We start from the raw sequence: 16,284 nt of genomic DNA, 5'->3' as shown, positions 1-16,284 counted from the left end.
AATCATCAGCATGTAGTTGAGTGAAATAACCATCCATAATCATCAGCATGTAGTTGAGTGAAATAACCATTCATAATCATCAACATATAGTTGAGTGAAATAACCATCCATAATCATCAACATACAGTCATCCATGATCATCAACATATAGTTGAGTGAAATAACCATCCATAATCATCAGCATATAGTTGAGTGAAAGAACCATCCATAATAGTTGAGCGAAATAACCATCCATAATCATCAACATGTAGTTGAGTGAAATAACCATCCATAATCATCAGCATGTAGTTGAGTGAAATAACCATCCATAATCATCAGCATGTAGTTGAGTGAAATAACCATCCATAATCATCAGCATGTAGTTGAGTGAAATAACCATTCATAATCATCAACATATAGTTGAGTGAAATAACCATTCATAATCATCAACATGTAGTTGAGTGAAATAACCATCCATAATCATCAACATGTATTTGAGTGAAATAACCATCCATAATCATCAACATACAGTCATCCATAATCATCAACATATAGTTGAGTGAAATAACCATCCATAATCATCAACATAGTCATCCATAATCATCAGCATATAGTTGAGTGAAATAACCATCCATAATCATCAACATGTAGTTGAGTGAAATAACCATCCATAATCATCAACATACAGTCATCTATAATCATCAACATATAGTTGAGTGAAATAACCAACCATAATCATCAACATATAGTTGAGTGAAATAACCATCCATAATCATCAACATATAGTTGAGTGAAATAACCATCCATAATCATCAACATATAGTTGAGTGAAATAACCATCCATAATCATCAACATATAGTTGAGTGAAATAACCATCCATAATCATCAACATGTAGTTGAGTGAAATAACCATCCATAATCATCAACATAGTCATCCATAATCATCAACATATAGTTGAGTGAAATAACCATCCATAATCATCAACATATAGTTGAGTGAAATAACCATCCATAATCATCATCATATAGTTGAGTGAAATAACCATCCATAATCATCAACATATAGTTGAGTGTAATAACCATCCATAATCATCATGATATAGTTGAGTGAAATAACCATCCATAATCATCACCATATAGTTGAGTGAAATAACCATCCATAATCATCAACATGTCGTTGAGTGAAATAACCATCCATAATCATCAGGTAACACTGTGTTTGTGACAGTGACATAGTACATGACTTAATTGGATACTTTGTCTTTTAGTGTACGAGTTAAGTGGATACTTTGTCTTTTAGTGTATGTGTTAAGTGGATACTTTGTCTTAGTATATCAGTTAAGTGGATACTTTGTCTTTTAGTATATGAGTTAAGTGGATACTTTGTCTTTTAGTACAAGTAAAGTGGATACTTTGTCTTTTAGTATATGAGTTAAGTGGATACTTTGTCTTTTAGTACCCAAGTGTCCAACAAGTAAAAGAGATATTTTCATTAAATAAATTTAATAATACCACATGGTAGATATAAGATGTATAGTTCACAGTACTTTTTTATACAGGTATTGTTGAATTAGTTTATCTATAGATGAAACATTTGGATGTAGATTATCATAAGAGCAGATTTGACTTTATATTAATAAATGCCAAAAAAAATTTGTTCCTTTGGTAGTTCATTCAGGTATTATGTCGCCAAAATGCAAGTATTAAAGATTTATTAAAATAGCAGGATTTACAAAATATGAATATAGATTACTAATAATTACCAATTTGCTCACTTTTCAGGTTTCAAGACTACCAGAAATCCGTCGCCTGAGCAGAGAACTCTTGCTGGATATTTTAGATGCCGTTGCTGATGAAATGAGTGAATCTCGTTTTTGTCCAGATGTCACAAACATCAGCATAGTGGATAACTCTGCCACCTGACATGACTATGATCAGTTAGTGGGGACAGAACCATGATTCTAGATGAAGAACATAATCTCCTCTATGCAGTGTTTTAGTAGTGAAAACTCAACACTGATGCAACACTAGTGTCAGATGAGTTGACAGTAAAACACAATAATATGTGACACTGATCAGCTGGTTAGAGTAGAGCCAGAATTCAAGAGAAGGAACATAATCTCCTCCACAGTGCATGTGATTAGTAAAAGCTCCTATCACTGATTGAACCCTCGTGTCTGATGAGCTTGCAATACAAGATACATGAAAATGTGACACTGATCAGCCAGTTGGGGCTGGGAAAGGATTCTAGAGGAACACAAGTCAAAATTCCTGACACCCATGCAATAACAGCATCAGTTGAATTAGCAATGAAACACACAATGACACAAAATAATTTACACAGATGCATATTAATTTCTGCATAATGAATGTGTACTCATGTTGAAATGTTGTGTGCTTTAATATTTTTTTTGCTGTTGTATACTAGAGTTATTCAGAAGTTATGCCCAACATGCATGGAGAGATGCTTCACAGTGGGTCATCACTTTACTGAATTCTAGCCATACAAAATTTCAAATTACTGGACACGACATTGGGCATTTAAAAGCAAACCTTGTATTTCAAGACATGTGCTTTAGTTACTACAAATAAACCTCGTAACTATGGAAACAAAAATATTATCATGACATCGTGACTGTATGTAATGTCAACTAAAACATTGTCATAACATTGTCACTGGTTATGATGTCAATAAAATATTGTCATGACATTTTGACTCTATCTAATGTCAATCAAAATATTGTCATGGCATTGTAACTAGACATGTCAATACATTGTCATAACATTATGGCTGTATCTAATATCATAAAGATATTTCAAAAGATTATGACTGGATCTGATGTCAATACAAATATTGTCTTGACATTGTGACTGGATCTGATGTCAGTACAAATATTGTCTTGACATTGTGACTGGATCTGATGTCAGTACAAATATTGTCTTGACATTGTGACTGGATCTAATGTCAATACAGATATTGTCAAAAAATTGTCATAACATTAAGACTGGATCTAATGTCAATAAAAATATTGTCATAACATTGTGACTGTATCTAACATTAATAAAGATATTTCAAAAGATTATGACTGGATCTGATGTCACTACAAATATTGTCATAACATTATGACTGTATTTGATGTCAATACAAATAATGTCTTGACATTGTGACTGGATCTAATGTCAATACAGATATTGTCAAAAAATTGTCATAACATTAAGACTGGATCTAAAGTCAATAAAAATATTGTCATAACATTGTGACTGAATCTAATGTTAATAAAAATATTGCCATAACATTGTGGCTATATCTAATGTCAATAAAAATATTGTCATAACATTATTGCTAGATCTGATGTCAATATAAATATTGTTTTAACATTGTGACTGTATCTAATGTCAATATAAATATTGTCATGACATTTTTATGACTGGATCTAATGTCAATAAAAATATTGTTGATATTTTGACTGGATCTAATGTCAATACAGATATTGTCAAAAAATTGTCATAACATTAAGACTGGATCTAAAGTCAGTAAAAATATTGTCATAACATTGTGACTTTATCTGATGTTAATAAAAATATTGTCATAACATTGTGACTGTATCTGATTTCAATAAAAATATTGTCTTCACATTGTGACTGGATCTAATGTCAATAAAAATTATTGTCATGACATTATGACTGGATCTAATGTCAATAAAAGTATTGTCATAAAAGTGCAATTGTATCTAATGACAATAAAAATATTCCTTTAACACTGTGACTGGATCTGAAATGGTTCATTTTAGTTAAGTAACTTAAAAAAACATGCACACACAAGAAAACAATGATTGTTTTGAATGAGTCAATTTGAATGAGTTTGTGAAAGTGATTCCATGTTTTTTGCTTCAGTAAGGTCCTAAAAATAGATATTCGACCGTAATTACTCATCAAAATAGTCAAATTACCTCAAGGAAAACTCATCTCTTATTAATCAGATAAGTGTAGGTGTCTTTTTTATGCTTGGGTTCATTAAATTTTTATCCAGGTATTTAGGGATAACATTTTTATGTAAGCCCAGATTTTTTGAAAATGAAGGAATATAACCAACTAATATATAATTATAATTCATTTATGCAGACTGTGAAACTGGTTATTTTAATAGATCAACATTTCATTGGTACTTCATTTGTATTACAGTTACATTAGTATTGAAGGTATCACATAATTTTTCATTATCCTCTCAGAAATACATTCTGATTTTGTGTTTATCATTTTGGGATACATTTACCTAGATACATGCATGTTTGCATATGATGCATTGTCTCTGTTTAAACATAACCAAACTATTCACATCTCATTTACCTTGATATGATACATTGTCCTAGTTTAAACATAACCAAACTATTTACATCTCATTTACATTGATATGATACATTGTCTCAGTTCAGACATAACCAAACTATTCATATCTTATTTACCTAGATATATGCATGTTGGCATATAAGACATTGTCTCAGTTTAAACATAACCAGACTATTCACATCTCATTGTAAATTAGTTTATACAAACTGTGGTACTCTTGGTAGGCTTGTACAATGTGGGTTTTTTTTTAATGATTGTACCTTGGCACATCCTTATGGAAAAATCAAGTCTCTGATACAGTTGGTACAAACTTGTAGTTTATCAGCTGCAATCTTACAGCAGCACACTGTTAAGACACATTTCTAGTTTAGCTTTGTAAATGAATGTCAAAATATTTGTGAGGATAACATTTAGCAAACTAATTTTCACTCCCTTTTACTAAGCCAATGTAATAAAAGATCATAGAGTACATGATACGAATGCCAATGACTTCTAAGACTTAAGTAGAAATTAATACCGGTAACTAACATCTTGTAAACACCATTTTTTCTGTGGATGTCTAATTAAAGTGTCAGTAGATTGGCATGTGATCATTGTTTGAACTATAAATTTTATTTGGAATCTCTTACAATTGGGACCAATCTGGTGGCCTACTGGTTAGAGCATCTGCCTCAAATATGGGAGGTCATGGGTTCAAACCCCAGCTGAGTCATATCAAAGACTTATTTAAAAAAATGATACTTACAGCTGCCTCACTAGGTGCTCAGCATTAAGAGGTTAGTGTTCGGACTGTTCAGCCTGGTTGTCACTGAATTGTGTACGAGTTATGTAAATATGTATATGTCGTCAAAAATGTACTTGGGTTTTGTTGCCGTGTACAGCGTCATCCGAGTGTGGTATATTTTTTTGGCCCTAGTTATTTCGAAATCCTGAGCGAAACTCAGACCCCTGCACGTGCAAATTGCCTGCAGCGGGAAAACCTAAGTACCTAGCTGCGCATATCTGTCACAGCTAGGGTACATATAGAGCAAATTCTCTATAACCAAATTACATTATGCCGAGTCTTGTCAGAAAGCTTACCCCTTTACGGAAGCAAATCTCCAGCTGTAGAGGTAATGAAATTTTCTTTATTACTATTACGTTTTATATGACAGAATTGTTTTCATACTTTAGATGTTTTAGAATTTATTCTAAATTCTACAGAGAGTCAATACCTAGGTTATACAATGCCATATTAAAAATACTTTAGTCTGGTTCAAGTTAGCTATTTGTTGTAACTGAACAGACAAATTGAATTTAATTATACGCTGCATGCACTAACGATTAATATAATGGGTAACGAATTCATGTTCGCGCATGCGCAACATATATCAATGCAGAAGTACTTAACCATGTCATATGTACTACACGGTTTAGTTGTTATAATTTTAGCTGCCTTATACCTGCCTTATACATGCTGCCATGCCTTATACATGCTGCCGTGCCTTATAATGGTTTGATGTGGAGTCACCAGCTGTAGAGCTGCTTTATACATGCCTGCCATGCCTTATACATCGTTTGATGTGGAGTCACATAACTCTGTGGGGTTTCGTGTGAAGTATACGCTGTGTTATGGTGACGTGGTGAGTGGACTGGTTTTCTCGATGCAAGGGACCAGGGCTTTGCGACCATTGGGTCTGTGATACGAGGGATCCTTCAACAGACTGAGAGGAGCGGACCATGCATGGGTGCTTCTCTGGCCATTGACTAGAGCGCGTGGAACCGGAGTTCTATCATGGACATCAAATGGGCGCCACAATAGTTATATATAGAGTTCCATGTTATTTCCACTATTGCATCTCATAATTTCATTCATTCCTATTGCTATATCGTTATGTGAATGATCGATAGGTTCATAATTTCATTCATTCCTATAGCAATATCGTTATGTGAACGATCGATAGGTTCATAATTTCATTCATTCTTCTTTCAATATTGGTTTATGATCGATAGGTTCATAATTACATGCATTTCAAAATCGTTATTTGAACGATACATTCAAATTTACATGCTTTTCAATATCGTTTTATGAACGATACATTCAAATTTACCTGCATTTCAATATCATTGTATGAACGATACATTCAAGTTTGTTTATATTGAGGTGTAGATCAAATACTTTTATTTTTTTGATCGGTGATAGGACTTAATTCACGTTTGTTGGAAATTCCATTTGTTAAATTCATGTTTGAGTTTTTTTCTCGTTGAGTTAATTGTTGTTAGTTCCATGTTAGGAACTTTATAATTCTCCATATCTTTTTGTTTATAATGGAGTCAGATTTGTTAATACTTAAATTGCGTTTATAAATAAACATCTTGTAAACGCAGTTGCTTTTGTTGTCTTCCCTAATCCAGTCCCAACCCGGCTTCATCCTGTGGCACTAGTGTCAGGATAATGTAACTGGGTGGGAAATGATGTCACGTCTGCAGCATGATGCTCCAGTAAGCTAAACATCACTATAAACTGACTGAAAAATTGTTAAAGCTATGTTAAAAAATCCAAATCACTCGCACAGTCTTAGAATTGGCACTGATTAGTTTATTTACTGCGTGATTATTCATCGATCTATATTAAGACTATTTAATCTCCATTTATAACATTGCACTTTTATAGAAAGCATAGAACTTCCATTTGTTTGCTAATCAGTAAATAAGGTGCAAAATTTTATATTGCTAATATGCAAGAATCAAAGAATCACAAAAAATGTAATGACATTTAACAAACATGATTTCCAGTGCTTTCAGTTTTTTCACTGTTAGTAACTATGTTGACTCAAAAAATTTGATATTAAAACACAAAGCAAGATCCTAATCTTCAAGCTGCTTTTTACATCTCTGTTCCATGCTTTTTGTTCTCACTCTCATAATTCAAATTTAGACACTAAATTGACACAGAAACTGAGCTAATATTATGTTCTAAATAAACTTTGTAGTTTGACTCAAATAACTCAAATATTTACTTGTGCTTAACAGCACAAACTTTTATGCAGTACAATGAAGAGTGTCATGTTTTTATGTCTTGAATGTATGGCACTCTTAGGGCTCAAATAACTCTATTGGTGGGCCCATAAAGCTATAATAACCATCTTAGTAAAGAAACTTTTATTTAGTTTGAAGCATGTACAAGATGGCAGTGTTAGAGACCCCTGTTGATGATCAGGTTATAAATTATAAATTGAAGAATTCAATTGCTAAGTTTGTACATTTTTTATGATGCTTTTCTCAGAATCAGATGGATGTAAAAAAAACTACCGGGAGCAGTATACGAATGCTATAATTTATCAATTACTGTTGTTGAAGAGGCTAGTAAAATAAGGTTTAAATTTAACATGCTGTTATACATAATAATTTCTTCCATGCAGTGGAGTTATTTCAAAGACTTTCTGGTAATTATTTTCTTTCGACAAATATAAAGATCACTGATGACGAACAGGATTAGATGAGTTATCACATGTAATGCATGATTTGACATGAAGAAAATTGAGGAAACATTTAATCATTTCCAGGGCATAATTTTAACAATCTAAAAGTTATTCTAAGAAATATTCCAGTTTTATGCTCATTTTTAAATAGGGCATGCAACTGTCATCTCCCCAACTCGCTTGATCCACCAAATATAAGATATGGTATCATACAATTTTTGTTACATATCAAAATTTTTCCAAATATTTTATAGTTATTATAAGATGTCAGTGTTAATTACATTTGAACACTGATTGTATAGTTTGTTTTAAAATGAATGGAGATAGTTACTCGTAAGTGTTCCGTAAAAATTTACTATCTTTTGGTTCATCAGAAGTTAAATGGAATCTTTGTCCAACAATTTTAGCAATTTCAAAATATCCAGCTGGTATTGTGTTTGGTTGATCATAGAGACACCTGAGAACCAATATTACTATATTCAACAATAACATCAGTATAGGAAAACTCATTAATTGGTTGGAGATGTAACAGGACACCATGTCTGCTTGTTCACTAAAAATTATGAAGCACATTGAACGATGCTCCAATGAATATTTATCGGCTTGAAGCCTTTAAGTTGACATATTCTTACACCCTTATTTTTGGCAGTGTTATCAGGTTATAGTTCTTAAAGTTAATATCTGAAATGTTTTTGTCCTTTGTTATCAATGGAAAAGAGTTTTGTCATTGAAAGCACTCATCTTATTGCAGCATCTTTCTGGTACAGTTAATTTCAGATGTATTGTTTTACCCATTTTGTGTTATTCTTACAAATAGTTCATTAGTTGACCCAGTTGGTCAAAGGCACTGACCTTTACGTATCTGACATCTCACCTCTGTCTGCGTGGTTTGAGTCTCAGGCTTAGCCAGCATGGTTGTATGAGAAAGTTGGCCAGTAACTTTCTGTGCATTGGTAATTCTTCCAAGGATGTTTCCAGGTTCTTCCTCCACCAGATATACTGGCCACCATATATAGCCTATCATGTGCTGAAAAATTACCTTAAACCCAAAACAACTACAACAGCAACAGATAGGTCATTTCCATAGATTTGTTTTCACCAGAAGAACTGAGATGTCACAGTTACACTGCCTCACTATGATATTGTATGCAATTAATTTGGTCTGAGCCATCAGACTTAAGTGCAATATGTATGTATCCTATGTTTATGTATGTGTTAGGAAAACTAGCTAGAGGAAGTTAGTACAAATCAGCAAATAAAGTGACACAAATTTTAAGCTGAATGGTCAGTAAACTGGAGAAAATCTATGACTTTGTTGATGAAGAAAATGCACACAGTATTGTAAATATCCTTGAATTTTATTCTTTTTTTCTCACAAAGAAGTATCACAGACTTTGAGAATTGCTGTTTCAACTCATTTCAGTAATGTGAAATTACATGTATTAGATTGAAATGGATGGGCAATATTGTGTGCATTTTCTTCATCAGTAAGTTTTGAATTCCCTCTAGTCCAGGTATTGACTTGAATTCCATATAGTCTGTGTATTGACTTGAATTCCATCTAGTCCGTGTATTGACTTGAATTCTCCCTAGTCCATATATTGACTTTAATTCCATCTAGTCTATTATCGACTTGGTTTCAACTTGCCATTCACTGACTTGAATTCCATCTAGTCCATGTACTGACTTGAATTCCCTCTAGTCCATGAATTGATCTGAATTCCCACTAGTCCATGTATTGAACTGAATTGCCTCTAGTCTATGTACTGACTTTAATTCCATTTAGTCTATGTATTGACTTTAATTCCCTCTAGTCCATGTACTGACATGAATTCCCTCTAGTGCCTGTACTGACTTGAATTTCCTTTAGTCCATGTATTGACTTGAATTCTCTCTAGTCCATGTTCTGACTTGAATTCCCATTAATCCATGTATTGACTTTAATTCACTCTAGCCCATATACTGACTTGATTCCTCTAGTCCATGTCCTAACATGAATTCCATCTAGTCCAAGTACTGACTTGCTTCATGCACAATGGTGGATTTGTGATTATTATGGTTATTCCTTAGTTTCATAACATAGTTACGTCAGTGACAAGACAAAAACAGCATGTAACACTAGGAAACCAAATCTCTCTAACCGTCATTGTCAACCCAGTAAGTTGTTGTTGTTGTTGTAGTGTTTAACACCATTTTTCAGCACAAGAGAGGCTATACATGGCGGCCAGTATAAATGGTGGAGGAAGAACCCGGGAAAACACCAGAAAGAACCACCGACCCATGAGAAGCTACTGGCAAGCTTTCTCACATACCCACATTGGCTGAATTCGAGACTCAAACCCACACAGACAGAGATGAGATGGCAATGATCCATAATGGTGAGCGCTTTAGACCACTCAGTGTGCTGACTGCTAAATGCTTGTATTGTATGTACATTTATTGTGTCTCATTTAGAAGAGGAAGGACTACTTAAATCTTCACACTTCATCATTTACAAGTCAATTATTTTTAAAAAACAGGGTTTTTGTGATTTAAATTCATTTTATCTCTTGCAATTATGTAGATGTTACAAAGGATATAAATATTTAAATTAAGAATAATAATCCATTAAAACTGCAAAACAAGCATTTATTGAAGTGTTGATTCTGAAGAAAAAAGAAGGCTTTTTTAATTATTTTTCAGCTCTCTCTCTCTCTCTCTCATTAATCCATTAAACCCTGGTGACAAGTTTAAGTGGCAGGAGGTAGTAGCCTACTGCCGAGCTATGTAGCGTCATGGTCATGTATGATACACTAAAGTGGGTGGTATTATAGAAAGGTAGACAGATGTAGCTCTACAATGATACCAAATAATCTGGAATTTCTAGTTGCACTACAAAATACAGAGGAAAAACCTCATTTTTTGGACCTGATTTTTTTTTCTACCCAAAATTTGCCCGTGGTCAGAATCAGATTTTGTGTCCAGATTTTAGACTTTTTGGTCTCAGATCTAAGGCAAACCGGTATGAACTGCAAAATGACGGATGAAGCTTTGCAAAAAGTAGGATAAGATGGGCATTTGGAATAAAGAGTGGTCTCGATATGAAATAATGGGTCCGTTAAGCAAAAATAAAGAACTCCAACTTTTACCCTTCTGCTCATGCGTGAGCCAAATAGCCAAAAAGACGATGTTTCTAACACAACTAGGCAGTATGTTATTGGAAGATCACCTGTATGTTGGTGTTTTTGGATGTATTTAGAAATAGCTTTCAAAATGTGTTTCCTATTTGAATTTGAGACGAAAACAACAAAAACCTCCAGGGTTTAACGTGTTAAGAATAACAATATTAATAATATGAATACAGTGAAATAAGACATGTCTATGGTAAAGCTCTAAAATCTGTCTTGAAAAATAGAATTGGAATTTGCACGTTACTTTCCGAACCTAAAATTGCATTTAAAATGTACAATTTTCAATTTATTTGTAACAAGCATATATCTGATAATAAAACTAACTACAAGGCCACCGGAGGGGTTTATTATTTAAACTGATCCAATCAAATCCCTTGTTCATTTTAAACCTGGAGACTGTTAAGAATAATAGCAGCAGCCTCTGTACACAAAGATGCCATAGAATTACTGGCAAAATAATTTAAATATTTTTTCTTTAATATACATTCCCATATGATAAAGATATCTTTACATTTTCACATGTTCAGATTTCCCATCATGCAGCAGCAAAAACAAGCATTATGTGAGCTAGAACAAATAAATACAAATTGCATTGCATTTCAGACATGAAATTAATCTTTGATGAAGAAATGTGTCTCTATGCCATTCATGTCACTATGAGGTTATTTCCCATTACTTCCTTGACAACAAGTAATCATAAAGTTGAGCTTAAATCAAGTCAGAATGAAGCAAAACAAAGTCTTGTAAACTTATTGTGACAAGATTCCATCATACAAATGACAGTGTGGGAAGTGTGCCAAAAGTTAGTAGGTATGTTCAAATAGTGACAAGAAAACTGGAACTCATGAAAAATGGCATTAAAATCTAACAATTCTTGTACAAAAAAGTAATGTTGTTAAAACTTGATGAAAGTTACAGCAAGATCATGGCACACAAATCAGTATGCACCAAATGTGTGTAGGAGTGTACCACTAGCGGTACACTTCTGGCCCGTAATCTCATTATGCCAGAAATTAGAACTGTTGGGCACAATTGTGCCAGAAAATACTGATACCTTTTCGTACAATATTGTGTGTCAAAATTGTACCAGAAAATACAGATTCCTTTGGTAAAATATTATGTGTCAAAAGTGTGCCAGAAAATACTGATTCCTTTTGTAAAATATTATGTGTCAAAATTGTACCGGAAAATCCTGATTACTTTTGGCACGATATTATGTGCCAACAGTGTGCCAGAAAATACTGGTTGGTATAATATTATCCATCAAAAGTGTGCCATAAAATACTGATTCCTTTTGGTACAATATTGTGTCAAAAGTGTACCACAAGCAAAGCCTTGCATTCAAGGTCAAGCAAGTATATGCAGCAATTGTACTAGAATAAAGTCATATAAAACTCAGTGTTACTGAAACGTGCAACAAAGATATGCTGGTTTCATTAAAGCTGACTTCACTAGAAAGGTTATTTCCATATTTTATATTTATATTAAGCTTTTAATAAACTTTGTATTGTGAAAAACAAAAACTAGAATTCTGTGTTTGTAGAACATATATCACCATGCTTTTCCATTTTGGCTTGAAACATCATGACTGATGCTCCCGGGCAGGTCCCTCATTATTAAAACTGTCCAAGGGCAAATGTCAGCTAGGTTCATGCATTTGTCTTTTCATGTCCAGACAGTATGTAAATGGGTGGGATCTCAATAGTTGTCAAGCTGTGATCCAGTATCCAAGTTTCATCGGGTACAGATGGATCACTGGACCAATTCAGTTGCATCTTTTAATAATTTTTATACCAAGTAAGCGTATATAGGGTTATTGGATGGGGATCTCAAAAGTTTCAAGTTATGACCCAGGAACTAAGTACCTCAGGGTATTGTTGGATCTGGTATAAATTTATATCTTCATGCCCAGCAGGTGTATAAATGCATTTAGGATGGGGTTCTAAATAGTTTCTTATGTCACGTGTTTAGGCTGGAATAAACAGTAACACAAGAAAGAGTGAAAACAAAAATCTTTGAAAAAAATACATTTATTTTCCTGGAAAAATTCTGTACAAATTTTAAAAACATATGAACTTACGGTTTTGTAGAATCAAACCCAAAATAATCCAAGAATAATCCAAGAATAAAATTTTAGTATTCCTAATAACAAAATGTTCTACTGATTTCAAGTTTGAATCCTGATGAAGATTCCAAGATGGAAGACGATGACGTATGCTGTAACCTGTAGTTTTGATGTCAATAGTTCCTTGTAGAAACAAGAATTATCACTCCGGTTTTGGAAATCTAAATAAATTTCTTATAAGAACTGTCTTTGATTAAGAATCTCACATGAGCACATGTATTTTCCAGGAAAAAAGAACTAATCCTTTTGAATCCAAATAATTTGAAATAACTCCAATCCAGGTACAACAGTTTGACCCATAATGAGAATGCTGACATCAGTATCACAGCCTCATCAAAGTGACTCAACAGTTTGACCCATAATAAGAATGCTGACATCAGTATCACAGCCTCATCAAAGTGACTCAACAGTTTGACCAATAATGAGAATGCTGACATCAGTATCACAGCCTCATCAAAGTGACTCAACAGTTTGACCCATAATGAGAATGCTGACATCAGTATCACAGTCTCATCAAAGTGACTCAACAGTTTGACCCATAATGAGAATGCTGACATCAGTATCACAGTCTCATCAAAGTGACTCAACAGTTTGACCAATAATGAGAATGCTGACATCAGTATCACAGCCTCATCAAAGTGACTCAACAGTTTGACCAATGCTGATATCAGTAACACAGCCTCATCAAAGTGACTCAACAGTTTGACCCATAATGAGAATGCTGACATCAGTATCACAGTCTCATCAAAGTGACTCAACAGTTTGACCAATAATGAGAATGCTGACATCAGTATCACAGCCTCATCAAAGTGACTCAACAGTTTGACCAATAATGAGAATGCTGACATCAGTATCACAGCCTCATCAAAGTGACTCAACAGTTTGACCAATGCTGATATCAGTAACACAGCCTCATCAAAGTGACTCAACAGTTTGACCAATAATAAGAATGCTGATATCAGTAATTCTGTCCAGTGCCATTGCCTCATTAAATTTCAAAAACAACAATATTTGATAGCAACAAAGATGAATTATCTTGGTTTCTTCAGTGTGGTTTTACTTTATCACACAACACCTTTCTTTCGCCCACTCGGATTTAAAGAAGGATTGGATAGTGTTGTATTTCACGAGTGAGCTGCCATAGCTCAGTTGGTAGAGCATCAGACTTGTAATCCAAGGGTCATGAGTTTGATACCCACCAAGGTAAGCTGCTATTGTTTGTCATTGGAGAAAAGCACTTAGCTCCCATTTCTTAGCATGGTATGGCCAATAGTGTTAAAAGTGCTGTTAAAACCATCAAAAAAAAATTGTTTACTGACCACATCTTCCTCATCTAAGCTCACACTTTTCATATACTTTTCTAAGTTCTATTCTTTATTTTTTTGGAAGCACACAGAAATGCTCACTATGGAAGTACATGTACACTGCATCTAATCTTCTCCATTTCCTGGATGATATTGCCTTGGAAATGCTAACAAAATAATGTCATAGAACTTTCAGATAATAAACTTGCCCACTGTGTCTTTTGTTAGTGATTTGGGCTATCTCCATGTTTATTCAGGTATAATGGGGATCCTATCCATCTTCAAGATCAAAATTGCAGCTCAGTAATTCAAAGCAAATCACTTTATTTCAATAATATAGGCCTCCAGCCCATAAATTTTTTTTTTTTTTTTTTAATGATATACACAATTGGAACACCACATTGTCTTTAATACAGGGGAAGTATAAATTCTTGATTTACTTTGACACTTATACATCATTGATACATCACTGCTGGCCATAAGCGAGTCAAATTTCTCAACACTTGCTTGTATATAATATACATGTTTTAGAGATTGTCTTCTAATAATAACATTCTGGGCAAATGCAAACAAAATGAAATTCATCCTCTCTTATATATAAATATTTCTTCTGCACAGTTCACAAAATCTCAATGCTCTAATTTTTTTCTCTTCCTTGTTTCTGTCAATAGTTTATGGTATGAACACCTTAGCTGAACTAATTATTTTTTTCAAATTAAAAGGCATATCACACGAGAAGTATATCTCACATTGTAGAAGGGATTTGTACTGACTATGGTAACTTCATTTATCTCACACTGTAGAAGGGATTTATACTAACTTCATTTATCTCACATTGTAGAAGGGATTTATACATGTACTTTGGCAATTTCATTTATCTCACATTGTAGAAGCGATTTATACTGACTATGGTAACTTCATTTATCTCACATTGTAGAAGGGATTTATACTATGGTAATGTCATTTATCTCACATTATAGAAGGGATTTATACAGACTATGGTAATTTCATTTATCTCACATTGTAGAAGGGATTTATACTGACTATTGTGATTTCATTTATCTCACATTGTAGTAGGCATTTATACTGACTATGGTAATTTCATTTATCTCACATTGTGGAAGGGATTTATACTATGGTGATTTCATTTATCTCACATTGTTGAAGGGATTTATACAAAAGGTAATTTTATTTTGAGGAATCAGTAATATGCTCTGAAATGCAGTATCTCTAATCCTTTGTGTAAACTCCCAAATAAATACATTTCCATCAATTTTTATCCATACATATCCAAAGCATTATTGATACTTTGTCTAACTTTATCATCATACTATAATATTGTTGTGGATATCTATCATCCAATGATCACATAATTTTAATCCAATAATTTATAAATCATACCATATATGAGGTACAGACACCCCTATTATTTGCAGTATTTGAAACTGAAAGTATCTTTTACAAAATTGAAATTTCACTTCATCAGTATCATTCAAGTATTCAAATTCACAAATTTATAATAATATTGGTTTAAGATTAGTTTCTTCTTTGAGTCAAATATTTTAAATATAACTGAGATGAAACTGCCTGAAATGCTTTTGAAAATAAAATATTTGTTTCACAGACTTTTGTTTTATTCCCCTAACATTTGTTTAGCCATAGACCATTTCAACTTCTGTGTAAAAAATAATAAGGCACTATTCTATTTGTTCTTTATTAAAATACCATGTTTCCTTTCTCCTCACATATCCACAATCCACCATTCATAAAAACCACTATTTTTGTCTTACCTTCATGCCAGTTCTATCACAAAAGCTTCCAGATGAAAATTATCTATTGCTATGGACTTTTACAATGGTGGCTATGTACTAAACATGGATCAAGAAAAGAGCACTTC

General features: G+C 33.3%; 1 protein-coding gene across 2 annotated transcripts in view; it reads left to right on the top strand.

Annotated features, from left to right (window-relative positions):
- Positions 1 to 6,693, top strand: part of LOC149775730 (leucine-zipper-like transcriptional regulator 1) — an 87,168-nt gene extending 80,475 nt beyond the window's left edge. For both annotated transcript variants that reach the window (XM_089943732.1, XM_089943731.1), the window contains exon 21: positions 1,763 to 6,693. In XM_089943732.1, the coding sequence (XP_089799858.1) occupies positions 1,763 to 1,903 (141 nt within the window). In that variant the 3' untranslated portion in view covers positions 1,904 to 6,693. The remainder of the gene's footprint in view (positions 1 to 1,762) is intronic.
- The last annotated feature ends 9,591 nt before the right edge of the window (positions 6,694 to 16,284 follow it).

The sequence above is a fragment of the Sinohyriopsis cumingii genome, chromosome 19 (genome assembly GCF_028554795.1).
Source record: "Sinohyriopsis cumingii isolate HCF-2022 chromosome 19, ASM2855479v2, whole genome shotgun sequence".
Lineage (NCBI taxonomy): Eukaryota > Metazoa > Mollusca > Bivalvia > Unionida > Unionidae > Sinohyriopsis > Sinohyriopsis cumingii.
The sequence above is the reverse complement of the archived record's forward strand: the minus strand, read 5'-3'. Positions and strand labels throughout refer to the sequence as shown.